Below are 18,692 nucleotides of genomic sequence, written 5' to 3' on the forward strand. Positions count from 1 at the left end.
AAGCTGTGAGATCCAGAAACACAGATCCATTTACAAGAAAAAGAGGAGCTGAGAGCAATTGGAGAAAGCAGGAAGAGTAAGCTGCAATTTGTCCATCCTGAGCCTTTATTCTGAAACTTCCCCAATACTGTCTCTGTTTTTATCCTTCACTGCACTCTGCACTGGAACATCCTGCAGCTGTTAATACTACTGCAGGACAGAATCCAGCTGGGAAAAAGGACAGCATTATTAACAAGTCATCAAAGAAATATTTCTACCCAGCATACAATACTAAAACTTCATTTAAAGGCACAGACCAAATAAGTGACAAATACTGTAATGCATTAATTTTATTTTTCATTCTTTCATTTACATCGCTGATGATAGAAAAGGAAATGGCTTAAAACAAATTAAGCACTGATGGCTTAGATGGATTTATAGATAATCTGTACTCTTATGAAGAATGCAATAGTTTATCAAAATAGAATGTAGAAAAGGTACCACACACCCTGTTCATGCTCACACCCCTCTGCTCCAAAACTTAAACCCTAAGTGCTTACTGAATTCTCTTCCACAGAATACAAGCTATAATTAGATGTAAAGCAGAATGATGTAATAGGTCTCTGAACACTAATAATAATAATTAAATAATAAGCAATACATTTCAATGTATTTTTATCCCCTACTTGGATGCATCACACATTTATTCATAGCATGTAATTCCTAGACACAACTGACAATTCAGAGCATCACTCCAAGGTGACACTGGCTCTCAAAGACCTCAGAATTACACAGGGAAAAATGGCAATCAAATATGTCTTGTTTCCCAGGGAAGATTCAAAAACCCTGCAGTGGGCAAGTATGAGAGAATTTGTCTGCAAGGAAAAAATCTTCCTCCAGATCTTAATTTTGCTCTTGAAACTTCATTTATTTCTTGAAGTTTTAACATGCATGTTCAGCCTGATTTTCAGAAGCATTTGCAGAAGCACAGTATTTGCATTTTCTCCACAAGTTCTCCAGGAATATATTAAGTTACTCCTCTTGCAGTGAAGTACAAAAAGTCACAGGCCAAATGCAACAAGCACAGAATCTGCTCAGTTCATTAAGACATCTTTGGAACAGATGCTGTTATCAGCCTCCTTTGTGCCATTTTTACCTCTTAATTTTTGCACCAGCAACATGGTATTTATTTTAGAATTGAAAAACAGAATCTCAACACAGAAAAAATAAAATAAAATAACTAACAGAATATATTCCCTGCATCCTGCTGTAATTCCTGGCTGGACCTGAACTATACTTCCTGAGCAGACCAGGACATTGCAACACTGACTCAACATCTTTGGAAACCTGCACTTTACCCACACTTAGGATGCTGATCTGAAGCACAAAATGTAGACATCAAACCAGGTGTTTTCAGTGTTTCACTCTGCCACTAATTCCTTTGGTTACCTGTTTCGGCACTCATGTTTCACAGATGTGCTGGGGCAGGTCCAGAGGAGGCCCCAGGGATGATCAGAGGGCTGGAGCACCTCTGCTGGGGAGACAGGCTGGGAGAGGAGGCTCCAGGGAGGCCTTAGAGCACCTTCCAGTACCTAAAGGGGGCCTGCAAAAGAGCCAGAGAAGGACATTTTACAAGGGCAGGTAATGGCAGAACAAAGGGCAAGGGATTTAAAATGAAAAAGGGTAGATTTCTATTAGACATCAGGATGAAATTCTTTACTGTGACCCTGGAGATGCACAGGTTGTCCAGAGAAGCTGTGGCTGCCCCACCCCTGCAAGTGCTCAAACCCAGGCTGAACAGGGCTTGGAGCACCCTGGTCTAGTAGAAAGTGTCCCTGCCCATGGCAGGGGGTTGAAACAAGATGACCTTCAATGTCCTTTCCAACCCCCCAAACTATTCTGTCTTTCTAAGATGCATTTTCCAACCTGTCTTCAGCTATCAGCCTTGAAAAGTTATTTATATCTCTGTGTGCAACTCAGAAAATTCTGTGTGACAGAATACACATTTTTGTATCTCAGAGAGCAGTGAATAAATATCCAGAGCAATACTGACTTCCATCCAGTGAAACCACTAACTTGGGGTGTCCTACCAAGAATTAATTCTAGTTAATTAATAAAAAAGACCCTTCCAAACCCACGACCATCCTGCACTGCTTTCATGGCTCCACCTGCAAATACCCAGCTAAATAAAATAATTCTACAATACATCCTGGATCTAATGCCAAAACTTCTCAACAGGTAGTGAAATGACTGTTAATAGCAAATGAAATTAGGAGATTTCTAACATTACACTATCTACCCCATCTGAACTGCAAGGTGTTAAAATATATTTGTCTATGTGGGAGCTTTTGTATTTTGTTGAGTTAGTGTTTCCATGGTGAAAAAAACTGCATGTGTAACAATTTTTACAGCTGTGTTCTGAAGAGCAGTAAATGCATGGATATTCCAGGATATTCAAAAATCCCTTATCTCTAAAGCACTGTGATTGGTTGTCTGACAGAAACAAAAGCATCTGTTCCAAGCCAGAGAATGGGAAAAGGGTTGCAAGGAACCTGATCTGCAATCATGAAACTGAAAATTGATGCCTAGACTGTCCTGGATAGGATCAGGGTATTTGGAACAGTTCTTAGAATCAGAATGACTTATTATGGCTTCTGCAACATAAAAACCATAATCAAGTCATGTTCTACATTGCTCAAGTTCCAGCTTTATCTCCGTGTTTACTAAGGATCTTTGTCAAACTACATGCTATGACAAAAACACAGCTAAACAGTATGCATTAAATAAACACTTAAATTCTTGCCAATTTACACACCAAATTAAACTGAGGAATCTGATTCAGAATCCAAATTAAGTAAGTCCTGAAACAAACTGGTATTTAAAATAATATTTTTCTAAATATGACACAAACTTCTTGAATAAAAATTCTTATATTTACTTCTGATATGAATATTAACCTAGAATATGGCTTGGATAATTTCAATAAATGTGTCTAGACTAAGTGTGAACACATTAACATTTCTGACTTAAGTCCTAACCTAAGCAATTTGCAAAGAACACCTTGTGCATTTTTAATATCAGAAGTTGAAGGGAAAACAGAGAACACTCCCATTTTCAGGCAGATTCACAAACCATTACAGAATTAGTAAAATTATGAGATCAGAAGATATTATATCAATAATGAAATCACGTCCATTACCACATGAGCTCCAATTGCTGGTTTAGCAGACTTAATTTAAATTAAACCTTCTTTTCATCTAAACAGATTCAAGAGTTTATTTTCTGTGGTTTCCTGTAATGCCTAATCTGTTTAGCTCTTTCTGTTTTTCAGTAAATGATCAGCAACATTGTAGATTTTGACAAAATGCAACGAAGGATTAACCTTTAAGTGTCAAAGAATGCAGACTAAAAGCAAAGTCCAGAACATTTATAAAAACTTGGCTGATGCACTGTGGATATTTCACTGACTGCCTGTTCAGATGAATCTGATTTTCTGATAGATCTGGAGAGCAGGACCAAGCTCATTATTTAATTAGAAAGATCAGTTAATAGCAGCTAGAAGGCCATCAGTCTGTTCTGAATTTTTGAGAGCCCCTGCCACACATTCCTATTCAGGACTGGATAACTGAACTTTAGGGAACTACTAAAAAAGCCAGACATGGACCAACACAGCCCCAGATAATCAATTTCAAGCCAGCAGCTAAGGAAGGGTGACTGCTGGACCTCCCAGTCACAAGCCACTAAGGTGGTACTCAGCCAAAAAAACCATTCAGCAGTCACACAAAATCTTCTCTTTTCTGTTCAACTTTTCATCTGTATATAATTCAGCTACGTAAGGCATCAGTAAAATTTTCTGCTTCACATTTTATGGACCTTGTTCATTTCCCCAGTGAAGCAGATGCCAGAGCAGTGGATTCTGTCTAAGCCAGGTGCCATAAACAATGGATAAGCTAAAGTGGGCTTTGTCACCAGGCAGAATTTACCAGGACAAGTAAATCAGGAACCTGGGATACAGGGTGTGGGGCTGTGCAGCATAATGCCCAGAAATTCTGTCACACCAGGCAAGGGGGGGGACATTTCTGAATGTGCCTCGTGTCACCAGTTCTGTGTATGGAAAAGAAATGACTTTTTAAAGAAGAAGAAATAAGGATTCAAGCCCCAAGTCTGCCATCAGAAACCATTTCAGGCACATTCTGCACTACTTTGGAGTGATGGCCACAAAAGCAAAGGCTTCACCAGAGAAGCTGCACTTCCCAAACCTTCTCAGACCTCACTCCCACATGACTGGACCTCTCTCCTACAGCAGTTTCACAAACCAAAGAACAGGCAAAGGGCATGACTATGATATCACCTCTGTAAGAACACGCCTGAACACCAGTGTGTGCTATATCCCAATCACAAGCAAATTTGTACTTCTATCCTGACAGAGTGGGCACAAACCCAACACAATCTCTTCCCACAATTTTCTGAATCAACAACAGGATCAATACCATTCCCCATTTCAGATCAGAGTTCCAGTATTTTAGTAAGTGCTTTCATAATAAAGACAGGAGTGAGTCCCAGCACAGCCTTTTCCAGGCTCTCCCAAACTCCCAGCTGAGAGTGGCTGCAGGATACCACCCTGGCTCAAAAGGAAAGCTGCAATAACTCTTTTTGATTTGTGTGATGCACATCCACTGCTCCAAATGCCAACTCATCCCAGCACTCAGCCATGTGTAGGCTGCTGAACCAGGTACACAGGGGAAGTTGGGATGCATTAGACCTCCTAAAAATGTCACTCTTGCAGCTGATCTTTGTGGCTCTAATAAATCCATGTTAACTGAACTCACCATGAACACTCTGAACACATCACAAATCAAACACTGCAAGTATCTCATGGCCATTTGTCTGGAATTTCCAGCCACCCAGCATGTGGTAAAGGTGACTGCTGCTGTGTGTATACACACTGCTCTGCTCTCAGTCAGGTTCTAGGTAATACCAAAATCTTAGCCAAATTCTTCCTTTCCCATTCAGGCACTTTATCTGGATTTAAAATTTAGGAAGAAAGAAGGGAAAAAAAGGGGAAAATAAGGATGTACTGAACCAAACATGGGTATAGATTAGCCATCAGGCAACAAAAGAATGGAATAAACCCATTATTTTTCATTCAAAAGATTATAACCTTTTGAGCATCAAAATAATTTTTGACCCAAGCAAAACTTCCTAATGATATTTGAACAAGAAAAGAAGAGTTTACTATATTGCTATTAGCTGGTAACTGCTGCACTGATGAAGAAAACCTTATTCAGCTTTTCCTATTGCTGAGATTTTCCTTTGCATTAAGAACAAAATGTCAGAGCTTCCAAAAGCAATGTGACAACCTAGAGCATTTTACCGTAAATACAAAGATGGCCTTTTAAAATAATTACAGAACAATAAAAAAAGAGATGGAGAGAAGCAAATAAAAAAAATCTTAAAATATTCTTATGCATAATAAAAAGATCCCATAAGTCATATCAGAAGAACCTTCTGTTCCTACTGAAACCAATGGCACCACTGTTATGACCATCAATGGAATTAGAGTTCTTTGTTTTAAAATGCCAGTAGGCATCCAGCTGGTTTGCAGAAGACTGCAATACACTTCTCTTCCATGAATACAGCCACAGCTAATCTCTGATACAAATCCAAGTTTCCTGATACCCTTTCATAATATCTGGTCCCCCGAAGAACTGGGATTCATTGCACTGATACCAATTAGAGCATAAGGATTTCCTAAGGAAAAAAAAAAAAATCTCCCAGTACTTTGCAGAGAATTCTAAAAATAAGACATGTTTGTCATTACAACTTTGACCTTTTCCATTTATTGCTTCTATACTGTGTCCCATCACAATTATGCTTTGACTAGAGGAATCTCATTTTTACTACACTATGAATGCTTTCTAAGGTAATTTTAAGATTTTACCATTAAGTTAAGAGTATCAAAAACCAACCCCAGTTTCATCCCATCACTCACTCTGTGGACAATATTCATTTTCCTGAGCGTCAGCAGCAAAGGGAGACCAGAAGATGCCACCAATTTTCTGTGAACTTAATTTGAGATGAAAGAAACACGCAAGAACTCACAATAACCTCCTGAAAATGCCACAGGGGTTATATTCACTTCTCTATTTGACAGGACATAGGCTAAAATACTTTACCTACAATTGATCTGATCTCCCTAATGCTTGGTAAGATGAACTAAAGCTGAGCAATCACACTTACTGGGTGTGTGATGCCCCAGCAAGACCTCACCAACAGCTAAATCTGCCCTTAAGCTGCCTTCAACTCAAAGCCTTTCACCAGCTACACTGCAAGGACTCAAATCCAGCTCCACCCTGAATGACCGGAGAGTTTTCCAGCTTCTGCAATCAGCCAGCTCCCTTTCCCCTCCCACTTCCTTCCCCACGCCCTGATGGGATTCCAGTGTGCTCAAAACCTGCTCATGCCCCAGAGCCTGGGGTGAGGGGAACCCAGCAGCAGTGCCCTGCAGTGATCCCTCTCTTCCCACATTCCAGCTCTTCCACAGCCATGCACTACTGCCAGGAGACACAAGTCTGATCCTGGTCTACCTGCTGCAAAAGGCAGGCTACATGTCCTGATAAGGGTGGGTTAACAACAGATTTGGCAGCTCAGAATGGTAAAAGACAATTCTCCATGATTTCCCTAAATATTCTCTAACACAGTTCCGTAAGAGACACCTTCAGTGTACGTGAACTAAACTTCTCTCCCTTCAACAAGCTCTTCTTTGAACTTGCTTCCTTCACACTTCCTTGCACTATCTGCCTCTGAGCAAGCACTGTCTTCCTGTATCTCTCACCTCCTCCCTTGTTGCTTCCAGGAACACGTAAGGAACAGAAAACAAACCCCAAGATGATGTACAGAACTTAGGTGAAAAGAGACCTTCCTGGAAAAGGCTTCCTGCTGCTTCTCCTCCATCATCATGCCTGCCCTCATCTACCTCCTCCACTCTGTTCACTGCAGGGTTGTCAGGAATGGCACTACTAAGATTATGCTCTAATTCCCAGGACCATACTCATAAAAGAGAACATTTGTGATGTTAATCACTCTCTTTGAGAAAAACACCATTTCCCAGCTCAGCTGGACTGGTTCACTGCTTTTTCTTTTTAAAAAACAAGATCAAAATATTACAGTTATAAACATGTTTTACTACAAGCTTCTGTTTAGGAACCACATCAAGATGCAATTGTATCCTGAAAAGAATGCAGTCCTACCTTTCTCAATCAAGATATTCAAAGAATCACTGTTCAGCTTTTCAGACTGTGCATCCACCACACATTTTGGGGGGCATTTGTTCACTTACAAGGTAAAAAGGTTATTTAGTTTTCAAGCATTCCTAGATTCAAACAGCATCTCGCACTGCATCAAGCTGGATGAATGTAGTGACACCTTTTTCTTAAAACATGAATTGGGAAAAAAATTTGAATATGTTTGTCTTCATTTTGACAATCTTCTGGAAGGCTTAACATGATTCACACATTTACAGAGCCTTGACAAGAGAAAACCAACCACTCTCATCAATTCACAGGGAAAAAAAAAAGGATAAGCAGGGGGCAGGGTAAAAAGAAAAGCCAAGTTAGAATAGACATTACTTATAGTAGTCAACATGAGTGATGCTCTATATAAACCCCTTCATATTCTTCAAGGCTATTAAACCAAATTTTGTTCAAAGATGGAAAAATAAAGGAACAGTAACTATGACAAAACGTCAAATATAGGTATCACATTTGAAAAGTCATTAGCAAAGTCATCTATGAAACCAAAGTCTATGGCTACTGATTTATCTTCTGAGCAATATTTCATTGCTGCATCAAAAACCATATTTTCTTTCTTTTTATTTGATGGTTTCAAAAACACATAGTTACCAGGCTTAAAGAAAAGATACCTTATGAGAAAAGAAGAAATTACCTGATGAGTACTTGCAGAGTAGATCACAAAATCATGCAATCACCAACCAAAATCCACTTCCAGAGGTTTTTATGCTAACACCCATCAGGGTTACGTTCAAGTGCCATGACAGTGCACGCACAGAGATCACAGTGACCAGCCAGAAAACCAACTGCAAATTTACACTGTCACGGTGACAAGCCCCTGGCACAACCTTCAAAGGAGTTCCTGTGGCTGAAATCTAACAGAAGCCTAGCTGAGTAAGCAAGGGAGCTCCTAGAAAAGGCTGATTTTTGAGTGCAGCACTTCCACAGTGCCAGTACTGAAAGCTGCTGTAAGTGGCATGCCCTGCCGCTCCGATTACTGCGAGTGCTCTACTCAGGTATCCATGGAAACTTGAGAAATAGATGTTAAATTTGTTGGATCTGTTTGGCATCAGAGAATGGGACTAGTTGCCAGTCAGCCCAGTCTAATCACAGGTATTCTGATCTTTAATCATGGAGAAGGCATCAAGAGGCCTCAAATGATGATGAAGCTGACCAAATTGTCACATTTCCCAAACAATGACAAAAGGAGGGGGCAGGGATGCACTGAGGAATTGTTATTTTAATGGTGTTATTATCTCTTAAGAGAGAAAAATATCCCAATCCCTGTAATGAGGAAAGAGACACCAAATATTCACTCTTCCAACCTCACAGGGAACAGGAAAAAAAAAAAGAAAGGATGGATACAAATGCACAGAACCTTGTAGGGACAGGTGGGCATGGAGTACTCAGGGCTGTAAAACCCTTTGAGAGAAACTGCTTCCACCTAAGAGACTGGTCCTGAATAGCACTGAGAACTAGGAATGTATCCAGAAATGGATAAACTGAAGTTGTGCTCCAAGATCATTCCCTCTGGGCAAAGGAAGTAGCAAAGGGAGAATAATTTATCTCTGCTTCCTTGCCCAAGGAAACTAGTGCAGGTTGGGCAGGCTCCTGCAATAGGAACTAATTTTCTTCAGAGAGAGAATGTGGATTAACTCCCTCAGATGACATGAGATTGCTATTATTGAACTACATTCACATCCACACTTTTCTGGACTCCAACTGGTAATGAATACTAGAAATCTCTCTCCAGTATTCCTCAGAAGCTGCATCTGCAGAGCACAGCCCAAAAGCGTTGAGTTATAAGCTAAAAGCAAAATCCTCTCCAGGTCTCCCATTCTTGCAAATTTAGGTGCACTTGGAACTGATCCATGTGCTCAGAGCCTGCAAATCTGTAAGAACAGAGCTCCTGAACTGGGCCAGGGAGCACCCAGTGACTCACAGGGGAGTGGAGAGCAGTGAGCCAGGGCAGGGGAGCACCAGCACAGCTCCCAAAGCCCCTCTGTGTCCTTGACAAACCCTCGTGCAGTGCTGGGTGAAGAACAAAGGCATTCTAGGCTGTCTGGCCACCATATTCTGAGGAGTTTTGTTTATTTATTTGCTTACTTCTTAGAAATGACTGCATTTTCCTCTTCATTTACATGAAAACGTTTCTCAAATCCCTCTGAGACTGCCTTTGAAGGAATTTCCTGTTTTAATACTGATTACTGACACAGATCACCACTGCCATGCTAATTTTAAAACACTGGAAAGTCACTGTTCTAATAGCAGTTCTAGCAAAATTTTAAACTTGCATTTGTTTATTTTAAATGCATATCACTATGATTCTTAACAGCACAGCACACAGGCCAGAGCTGACACATTTTGAATAATGAGAGCTAAGGAATGTTCTTCCAATATCAAAAATGTGCCAGGTCACTGAGAAAAGGCAGATTGGATGTAATGACCCAGGAGCCAGGACACTTGTCACAGCGAGGAAGATGAAGCCTGTGGATCTGTCACAGGCATTTCAGATCACTGAGGCTCAGCCTTGGCAGCAGCATTCCCAACATCTGTGACCTTACAGCACCAAACAGCTGCACACTCTGCAGTGGAACATCTGTGAAGCAAGTGTACCATTTACAGCCACGGCCCATGGACTTCAGAGCTCATCCCTGAAACAGACTTCAAGTCCTCCTGGCACCTCTCTCATCACTGCAGAAACACCAACCTGATGCAACCTGGAGCTTCACCCATCCTTGTTTTCAACCAGCCAGGCTGTTTAATAGAAATGTGACAAGTGCCACACAAAAGCTGAGTAATTATGTAAGAAGTCATCTATGGATGGACAAAGATTTCACTAAAGCTGCATAAAGAAAAAAAAAAAGGCAGATGCAAACTCCCCAAAAAGGTCATGCTGCTTCAAACCAAATTAAGGTCACGACTGTTCTCATCCTCCTAATTGAAAGTAGCATTGTTTGCGTGCATTGTTTTTATTCCTTTCACATTTTCCATTATCATTTACTGGGAGCCAGCACAGCTTTTTTAAAATCCAAAAAGGCAATTTGCTTCTTCACAATACCTACAGACTAAAACAGCCACAGGGAGAAGTTTCTAAAACCATAACTGGTATGCTCTTTGAAGTCAAATACTTGTGAAATCCCATCTGACACATCGTCAAAAGGCAGAACCAATTCAGGTACAGAAAACTGACACAATGGGATCTTTTAATATTATTGTTTTAAAGTAAAAAGTATATTCTTGAGATTTTTTTTTTTTTAAGAAAGGGATGGTTGCTTTGAGAATTCATAAAGAGAACAGGTGAAATCATAATAGAGGGGAGAAAAAAGGAATTAATCCCCTGGAACAGCTTAGAAGAATAAGTAACTGGAACTTTTAAAATATTTTACCAGATCTGTCACTTTAAAAAGAAAAAAGAAAAGAAATCCAGAGTTAATTGCAACAGCAGATACGATGTCCAGAAGGGGCCTAAAAAATTTCAACAGCATTGCCATGAAAGTGGGAAAAGTTGTCCATGGCAGGCCACATCAACTCAACCAACAAAAGAAGCATTTGGTAGAAAAAAAGCACAAGATGAAACACCAGTCAAGTCCCATATAACCCAAACCACCAGTGACACAGTTAGAAAACAAAACATACCCTAAACCCTGACATGTTCATGAAGGGATCAGGTCTTTTATAGCAGAGGCAGCATTCTGGCCTTGCTGCACAGACCTGGCCTCCCAGAGGCTGCTCTAACTTGAGCTGACATCCAAGGCTGCAGCATCCTCTTCCAGCTCCTGGTGACAGTTGCATTTGTCAGAAACCCTGGTCACTCCCTGTGGACCAGGAAAAAGCCCCTTTTTCCAAAAATGCATCAGCTGAAAATGCCTCTCAGAACAGACCTCTTGGGGCCTCTCCACAGCTGACTGAAGCTTTTGGGGGGACTTTGCAGGGACAGAGCAGGGCAGATCTGTTGAACACCAACTGCTGTCCCCATGGGAGTGAACTGAACATTCAGACTGAAAGCTTACAGGGTGCCTGTCATGAAAGAAAACTTGTCAGCTCAACCAGCATTACCCAATTACAAGCCAAAGGCTTGAAAAATGCCAAAAATCAGTATAATTAGAAGCTTTACATGCAGTAGCTCCTGGGTATGAACAATTTCACTAAGCAAGCTGCAGATACCGCAGTGCTGTGCTAAGTGGAGCTATAAAGATGATGGGCAGGCACTGCATACAGCACTCAGCTATTTTACATACAGACATTTCCTTTACGCATTGTACTGTGCTGCAAAAAGTGGCTGCAGCTTCAGTACTGTCAATATAACACACACTAAATCACACTTTATCCCTCAAGCCTTTTTTTCCCCCTGACAGCCTCTGCATTCCAGCACATGGAAAGAACATAAAGATTTCTGGCATCACAAATCATTGCTTTACTACCTGGTCTTCTGTCTTCTAACCAAATCCCTCCTGCACAGATTCTCCCTATGTCACAAGTTACTTCATTTCTATAGTGCATGCACCAACCTTGCGACCTGGCAGAAAACAAAACGTGATACCCTGTCACTGAAAGACAAATGAATCTGTCAGTCTCTTCTTCCCTTTGCCAGCTGCATGCTAGAAAATTGTTACAGGTTACTTCAAACCAAACAGACATCAGAGGTTTCACTTAGGAAGCACTGAGAGAACATTTAGATGGAGGAAGGTGGAAGAACCCAGTGGAGCATCTTGAAGATTCGACTAGTTTCTAAGTAGTGTTTTCTGGTTTAGTTTGGGGTTTTTTAATGGACACTTTACGACTCGTTTATTCCACTTACACTGAAATTAAGCTATGTCATTCAAAATGTCCCCCTACTACAAAAATCCTACTATAATCTAAAATCAAACTTAAACATTTAAGTTTTCCCACACATTTCTGCCAGCACCGTCCGCTCAGCATTGCAGTTTCTTCAAGTCTTTGCAGCTTACAGTGAGGAAGAAGGCATGGAGAGATCGAATGAAATCAGGCTGAGTCTGCATTTCCCTTAGGGTTATTCACCCATATCATTTGTATCCTAGGAACCCTCTTCCCTCCCCCAGCTCCGTTCCCAGACAAGGAGAGCCCACCCCATCCTGCAAAGGCTGTGTGGTTCCTATCGGGCAGGGTAATCCCAAACGGATCAGACCCACAGCATCCTTGTTTCAGGCAAAGCAAGATTCAGCTCAGCTCGGGTCAAGTCTGCAGAATCGGAGACATGTGGCCCCCTTAATGTGGTAAAACGGCACCGGTGGGGGTTTCCCCACCCCTACACCTCGCTGGGAGCTGCCTGGTTCCCGGGGCTGCGCCAGGATGCTCAGGCGCTCAGCCAGACAGCGCCGTCTCTCCCACCCGGCTGCCAGGTCTTTCTTTTCCAGTGCATCAGGCTTCTCGCTATACAGGGGGGCTGCCTCTATGTCAGCAGCAGCTCCTGAGCTCCAGTCCGAGTCCTCCTCTCTCTGGCCGTTGCCGGGAAAGGGAGAGACCCCGACCCGCGGGGAGGACGGAGCCACAAAGGCCCGTCCGGCGGGGATGCCGCGCCCGCCGCAGCGCCCGGCGCCGGGCAGGGCGCCCGCCCCGCCTCGCCCCCGCCCGGCCGTGCCGCCGCATTGTTTTGTCACCTGGGTCCCCCCGCGGTGCGGCACCGGCTCCCCGGGGACCGCACGCGGAGGAGCGGCGGCGCTGCCCGGCGGGCGGGGGTTCCGCACCCAGCCGCCGCCTCCCGCCGCCGGCCCTGCCCGCGGGGCATCCCCCGAGCCGGGCACCGCGGGGCCGCCGGCCCGGCCCGGCCCTGCCCTGCCCCGCCCCGCCCGCGCAGCCACGGCCGGGACATTGTCCGCCGCCTCCCGCCTCCCCCTGCTCCGGACGGGGCTCCCTCCGGCTCCAGACCGTTTCCCCCCATGAGCCGGGGCCGCCCCGCCGCGCCCGCCGGCGGCAGCGCTCCTGCATTGCGGCGGGGCCCCCTCACCTGCGGCACCGCTCTCCGCCTCCGACATGGCCCGCTCCCGCCGCGCTCGCCGGGGCACGGGCCGGCGGCGGAGCTGCGCTGCCCACCCCGGGGGAGGCTCCGCTGCTCGTGTAGTCTCCGCCCCGCTGCGCCTTCCTGCGGCCGGTGCGGAGCCGAGGGGAAGAGGCTGCGCGCCCGGCCCGGCGCTGACGGGCTTCCCGCGCCGGCTGCGGGGCTGCGCCGCCCCTCCCCGCCCGCTCCGCAGCCGCACAAGGACGGCACCGGCGGGGGGGCCGCCTGCGAGGGGCGGCCCGGCCCCAGATGCGGATTTCACGGCCACTGAAGCGGAAAGCCCTCCGTAGTGACAGCCACAGAAAGAGACGCCTGTCTGTGGCCGGAGGTGACACCCCGGCTCAGCCCCGTGCGCTGGGAAAGGGTGCTGGGGTCCTGCAGAGACGGAGCGTGAGACGGCTGCCGAGGTTACCCCAGCTGTTCCCCCGGTTGTCAGGGGGAACAGCTGGGGTAGGTACAGCTAACCCGGACAGGCAGAAATCATGGACGGGTCCCCTGACATCATGTATTACCGGGTGGCTCGTACGGCATGGGATTATTTCTGTTTGTCTTGGGAGTTAGCTCTCCCACATGGTTCTGCAGTGCTGTCAGGCCAAGAACTTCTTGTTTCCAGTGATTTTTAGCTACTTGTCTCCAGGACCTGGGAGAGAGGCGCCCCTACTGTCACTCGATCCATGATGAAGTTTAAGAGTTTTCCTAACTAAGTAAGAAGCCATTACTAACACAAGAGGATAAAAATAAGGCTGGTGTCCTCCCATGAACAATCCTGAAACCAGAAAAGGTTTTTCCTCTTGTCCACCTGTGCTTCTTGGTGTAATTCTCCTTTACTTTCCAGCCTCAGCAGCCATTCATCTTTTGAAAGCAGTGTTAGTATTTCACTTGAAATAAATAAGGGCATTCACTCCAAGCACAATCTCGACTCCTTGCTGACTCCTGGGCTCAGGAGGTCACTGATATTCAGGACAGTGTAAAATCCACCCCAGGTTCTCCCAAGACCCCTCACCAAAGCTGTTGCTCAAACAAGGTGGGATCTCTGTGAAGCCCTTGAGGACCAGATAATTTTGAAGCAAAGCCCCTGGCACTGCAGGTGCTTGCTCAGCACCTCTCTCTGTTTGTTCCCTGGTTTCTTGCTCTCATGTCATTTGCTCTGTTCCCTGTGAGCTTTATTGCCTCTGAGGACCGAAGGTGTGGTGCAAAAGTTAAAGTTGTAAATATATTCATATCTGCACACCTGACACATCTCAAAAGCCTTCACCCACCCTGCGCACACTTAAAAGACTGTGTCATCCTGAAATCCCATTGTCTCATCCAGGGAAAATGCAGAACTCGTTTCTCCCACCTCCCAAAATCAGCTGCACAAAAGGATTCTCTAAACTGTTGTGGAGGAGAGGGGGAAGGAGCTCATTCCTCTGCTGTCCTTGGGGACACTGAGTAACGTGGGGATCCCTCCCACAATTTCCAAAGGCAAGGACAGCGTGCAGTGGGACAGCGGGCACTGGAATTGCAGCTTCCTGCTCTTCCCCCAGCTCCACGCCAGGCAACAAAGGGGAACATCTGGCCAAGAGTCAGCTTTAATTACCTATTCAGAGTCAGGCTGAATATTTATGCTGTCATTAAACAGCCTCGGAAATAAGAAACCAAACAACCCTAATACTTGGTTTCCTGACAAGAGACTTAAATAGCAGAAACTTTTGCTTCAGATTAAATGCACTTCAATAGCAATTAATGGTAGGCTTTAAACATGTATTGAGGTAATTAACAAAGGCAGAGGAAAAGAAAAGAAGCAACTAAGAAACTTGTAAACACATAGCCAAATAATATACTTTCTGGGAAAGAAAATGTAGTACTCAGGCTAGGTATTTGTGATCCCTCAAGCAACAAGACAACACACAAAAATAGCATTTACTGGGTACAGACATCTTTCCGAGTGTCACGGCAGTGACTACATTATTCAATATCAAGGCAGGTTGCCTAAGTTACACACTCAGCTGTAGGTGTTTTGAATAATGCAGAAGGAGAATATTTGAAGGCATGTGACTGACTGCTAGTTTCAGAAATTAGACCTTTTTCCAGAGAGCTTAGTATGTCCTTTTAAGACCTAATGAGAGGAACCACATTAAAAAAAAAAAAAAAAGCATTTGAAGTAAAATTAGATTCTCAATCTGAAGTATAAAATTAAGAACTAAAGCCTCTTAAATTTTATTTTGTTATGTAAAGGCAAAAAATCATAGAAAAATAAATTATAGAACAATAAAATACTGCAGTTTTTTCTCTTGTCATCTCTCTCTCTTGGAAATGAAAGAAAAAGTACATTTCATGTGAAAGAAAAACACTTTTTGAAAAGATCACTGTCTCAAGTGAGCCTGCCCTGGGGTTTCATTTTTGTTACTTACTCCATAGGAAGTTTCTCATTCTTATGGTCATTTTGCAAGGTTGTTTTGAATCTGTGATTTTAAAGGTTATCTTATAAGCATAACAGAAAATGAGTCAAAGTATAGTGATCAAAATGTAAAAATGGATGGTCAAACTTTGAAAAGGATGCCATGAGAAGTCATCTACATCCTCTGAACACCTGTGCTTACAGACACCTTAGCCTGTCCCTTGCACAAGAGTCAGTTTTGGTGTGGGTCTGGAAAGAGTTTCTTCCCTTCTCAGGAAGCTGACATCAGCTGGCTCAGTGCACTACAGAGGAGTAGCAGCAGAAAGGAAGAACCTTTTTTTGACCCTGAAACATCAAAGTGGTTTTGTGTCAGACAGCCAAGGCACCCATCAGTGTTCAACTCAAGCACCAACTCAGTTGTTATGGTGTCACTCTGACTATGGAGAAAAGCAAGATTTCTGCAGAAGCTTGGGGCAGTGTCTGCTGGTAATTCCCCCTTGTATCTGCTTGGAAATGAACACTTCTCAGGAGCAATCAAGAAGTGATTTGATTTGCTGTAGTCTTCCTCTGCAGCCTAGGTGATCCCCAGAAAGCTTCAGCCTCAATCCATTCCATTCATCACACAAAGGGCTCAGGTACACTGGCATGAACTGACAGTACAAGACAAATAGCTGCTTAACCTAGCCCTGATTTTAGCAGAGCTACCACATGCATGTTATCCATTAGCATCAATAAAAATTTCATGAGAGAATTGGAGATCAGCACAGTGTCCTCTCAGGGCCATTCCCACATGTGGTAAGAGCTGCACAAAACTGTGTCTGGTCAGTGAAAAGAGCTATGTGCTGCTCACTGCTGAGTGCCAGAGTCTAAGTGAGGCACTGAGAATCAGTGAGCTGGAAACACCAGGCACAGAGATCTGGAAGAAATACAGTTATTTGAATATTGTTTTCAATGCACCTGGCAACAAGATGTCCAGACATTATCACAGGAAACCAGTGAGCCACTGAAGTCAACACCCAGTTCAGTACTGGCACCCGGGAGATTTGAGTCTTTAAATAAACTACACCACATTTAAAACAAAAGAATACAAGGCAGGTAAGCATGCCTTGCATCTTAGCAGCTCAGGAACCCCTTATCCAGCACTGTGTTCATCTGCTCAATTAAAATTCCTAGAGTAATGGTTTCTGACTTCAGAATTTCCTCTTATGTAGTTTCTGGAGCATCACTAAACATACAATACCTGGTTTTTGTTTGTCACCTGTGTAACTGTTATTGCAGTCTCCTCCTTCATTCCAGCTGTTCAATTTTTCACTTTTACAGCACTTTAACCTCTCCAGTTCTGCTTATTCCTGGGATAAAAACTTAGAAATTATTTTTATTACAGAGCCAACTGGCAATCTGTTTCCCTAGATGCAATTTTATCTTCCCCCTCCCTAAAACCAGCCTTTTATTTTAATACTCGAGAAATCTCTATAAAGATGAAAAGAACGAAAAACTCTTCATCACTGTCACAGCCTTTCAATAAAGAAGCTTATTGTGCACTGAGGAACATGAAGGGTTTCTTCAAAAGGGGCAGGTTATATAATATTCACCTGTCTTTTATACATTTCTCTTTTCCAGTATCCCAACATCTGTTGGAAGTGTATCACTCTGGAAACACTGCCTGCAAAGAATTCTCCTGCATTTCTCAGCAGGATGGTTTTTCCAAGAAAACTTCTGGGCTGGAGACACTGAAGTGTGTTGTGCTCACAGATCTCTGGCTCACTTACTTATCTCGAGAGTACTTTCAAGTGTGACAGTCCTCACACTGCCTGTGTGTGAGCAGCACTCCCAAAATACAAATGTTCTAGAGTCTGCTTGTGGACCCAGTGGTCTGTGGTAGCTGCTGTGTGCACAGAACTACAAGATAAGCTGAGTCCCAAAAATCTCCACACATACTATATGTCCTGAACACCATTTTTTCCTTAAATTCATTTTTCTTCCTCGATCTTGGATGTATTAAAGCCAAATGAAAAAAAACCAAAACAAAACACCACCCACACAAACCTCAAACAAACAAACAAAATCTCAGAAGAAACAGATTTATTATGTAACAACGTTGTCACCCCATCAATACTCTCCAAAGATGCACCCATCCATATACAGTAAAAAATGCTGTTCTGTCAAGGCATTTTTAAAATATCAGCCAGATTGTGCATCCATATTGGCTTGTTTCACCACTCATTTCTCATCACTCTAAAAGAAGCAAAGCTCTAAATGCATCAAACAATTAATTTAGTTTTGTGACATGGCTCCTTTGAACGTGTACACTGCTCAAGATGAGCATGTTGGCTCCCACTGAAGTCAATAAAAGTGGCAGATGGCTCAGTCACCTCTAAAACCAAGGAACTACAGTTGTTTAGGACAAAATTCTGCAAAATCATCTGCCTACTTTATGTCTTATTTCTCTGTCCCAGAGAAAGTTGTACCCCTCAGGAGGCAAGTTGAGGTATTGTTCACACCCTTGCTGTGCAGACTGCTTCACTGAATTACACAGCATTAGAAAATTGCAGGGTTATTTCTGAAATAACACTGAGTTAAGAAGTCCCTTAAAAATATCCTGCAGCAGCTCAAGAATACAAAATTTGCCAGTGTAAAGGGGAAAGGACTCAGAAAATCATCAGACTGATCAAGGGACATGGGAGTCCATTCTCTCACTCTGCACCTGTGACAGATAAAAATGTCATCACAGAAATACACAGAACATATGAGAGCTACCAGGCTCCTTCCTAACTGCTTCCTGAAGCTGCTGAAAGAAAAGGCAGCATGCTGAAAGACAAGCAACACATGATTGGCATGATACTCAAAACAAATTGAATCCAAGGGGAAAAGCTGAATCTAGAATTATATGTAATCTCCACAGACTGATTGCTCATAAACAGACATTTAGGTTTTATGTAGGGACATATCAGCTTGATGGTTTTGGGGATTTTTCCCTAAGGTGTTTGAGAAACTGTGTGGAGAATATCCAAACCTAATAAAAATG

The 18,692-nt window shown here is 43.4% G+C and overlaps 1 protein-coding gene across 1 annotated transcript in view; it reads right to left on the reverse strand.

Annotated features, from left to right (window-relative positions):
- HSPA12A (heat shock protein family A (Hsp70) member 12A) overlaps positions 1-13,380 on the reverse strand; it is a 53,090-nt gene extending 39,710 nt beyond the window's left edge. The window contains exons 1-2 of the mRNA XM_059852029.1: positions 13,237-13,380; positions 1,429-1,582 (exon numbers count right to left, since the gene is read on the reverse strand). Of these exons, the coding sequence (XP_059708012.1) occupies positions 1,429-1,444 (16 nt within the window). The 5' untranslated portion in view covers positions 1,445-1,582; positions 13,237-13,380. The remainder of the gene's footprint in view (positions 1-1,428; positions 1,583-13,236) is intronic.
- Positions 13,381-18,692: the final 5,312 nt, after the last annotated feature.

Source organism: Haemorhous mexicanus, chromosome 7 (assembly GCF_027477595.1).
Source record: "Haemorhous mexicanus isolate bHaeMex1 chromosome 7, bHaeMex1.pri, whole genome shotgun sequence".
In the NCBI taxonomy this organism is placed as follows: domain Eukaryota; kingdom Metazoa; phylum Chordata; class Aves; order Passeriformes; family Fringillidae; genus Haemorhous; species Haemorhous mexicanus.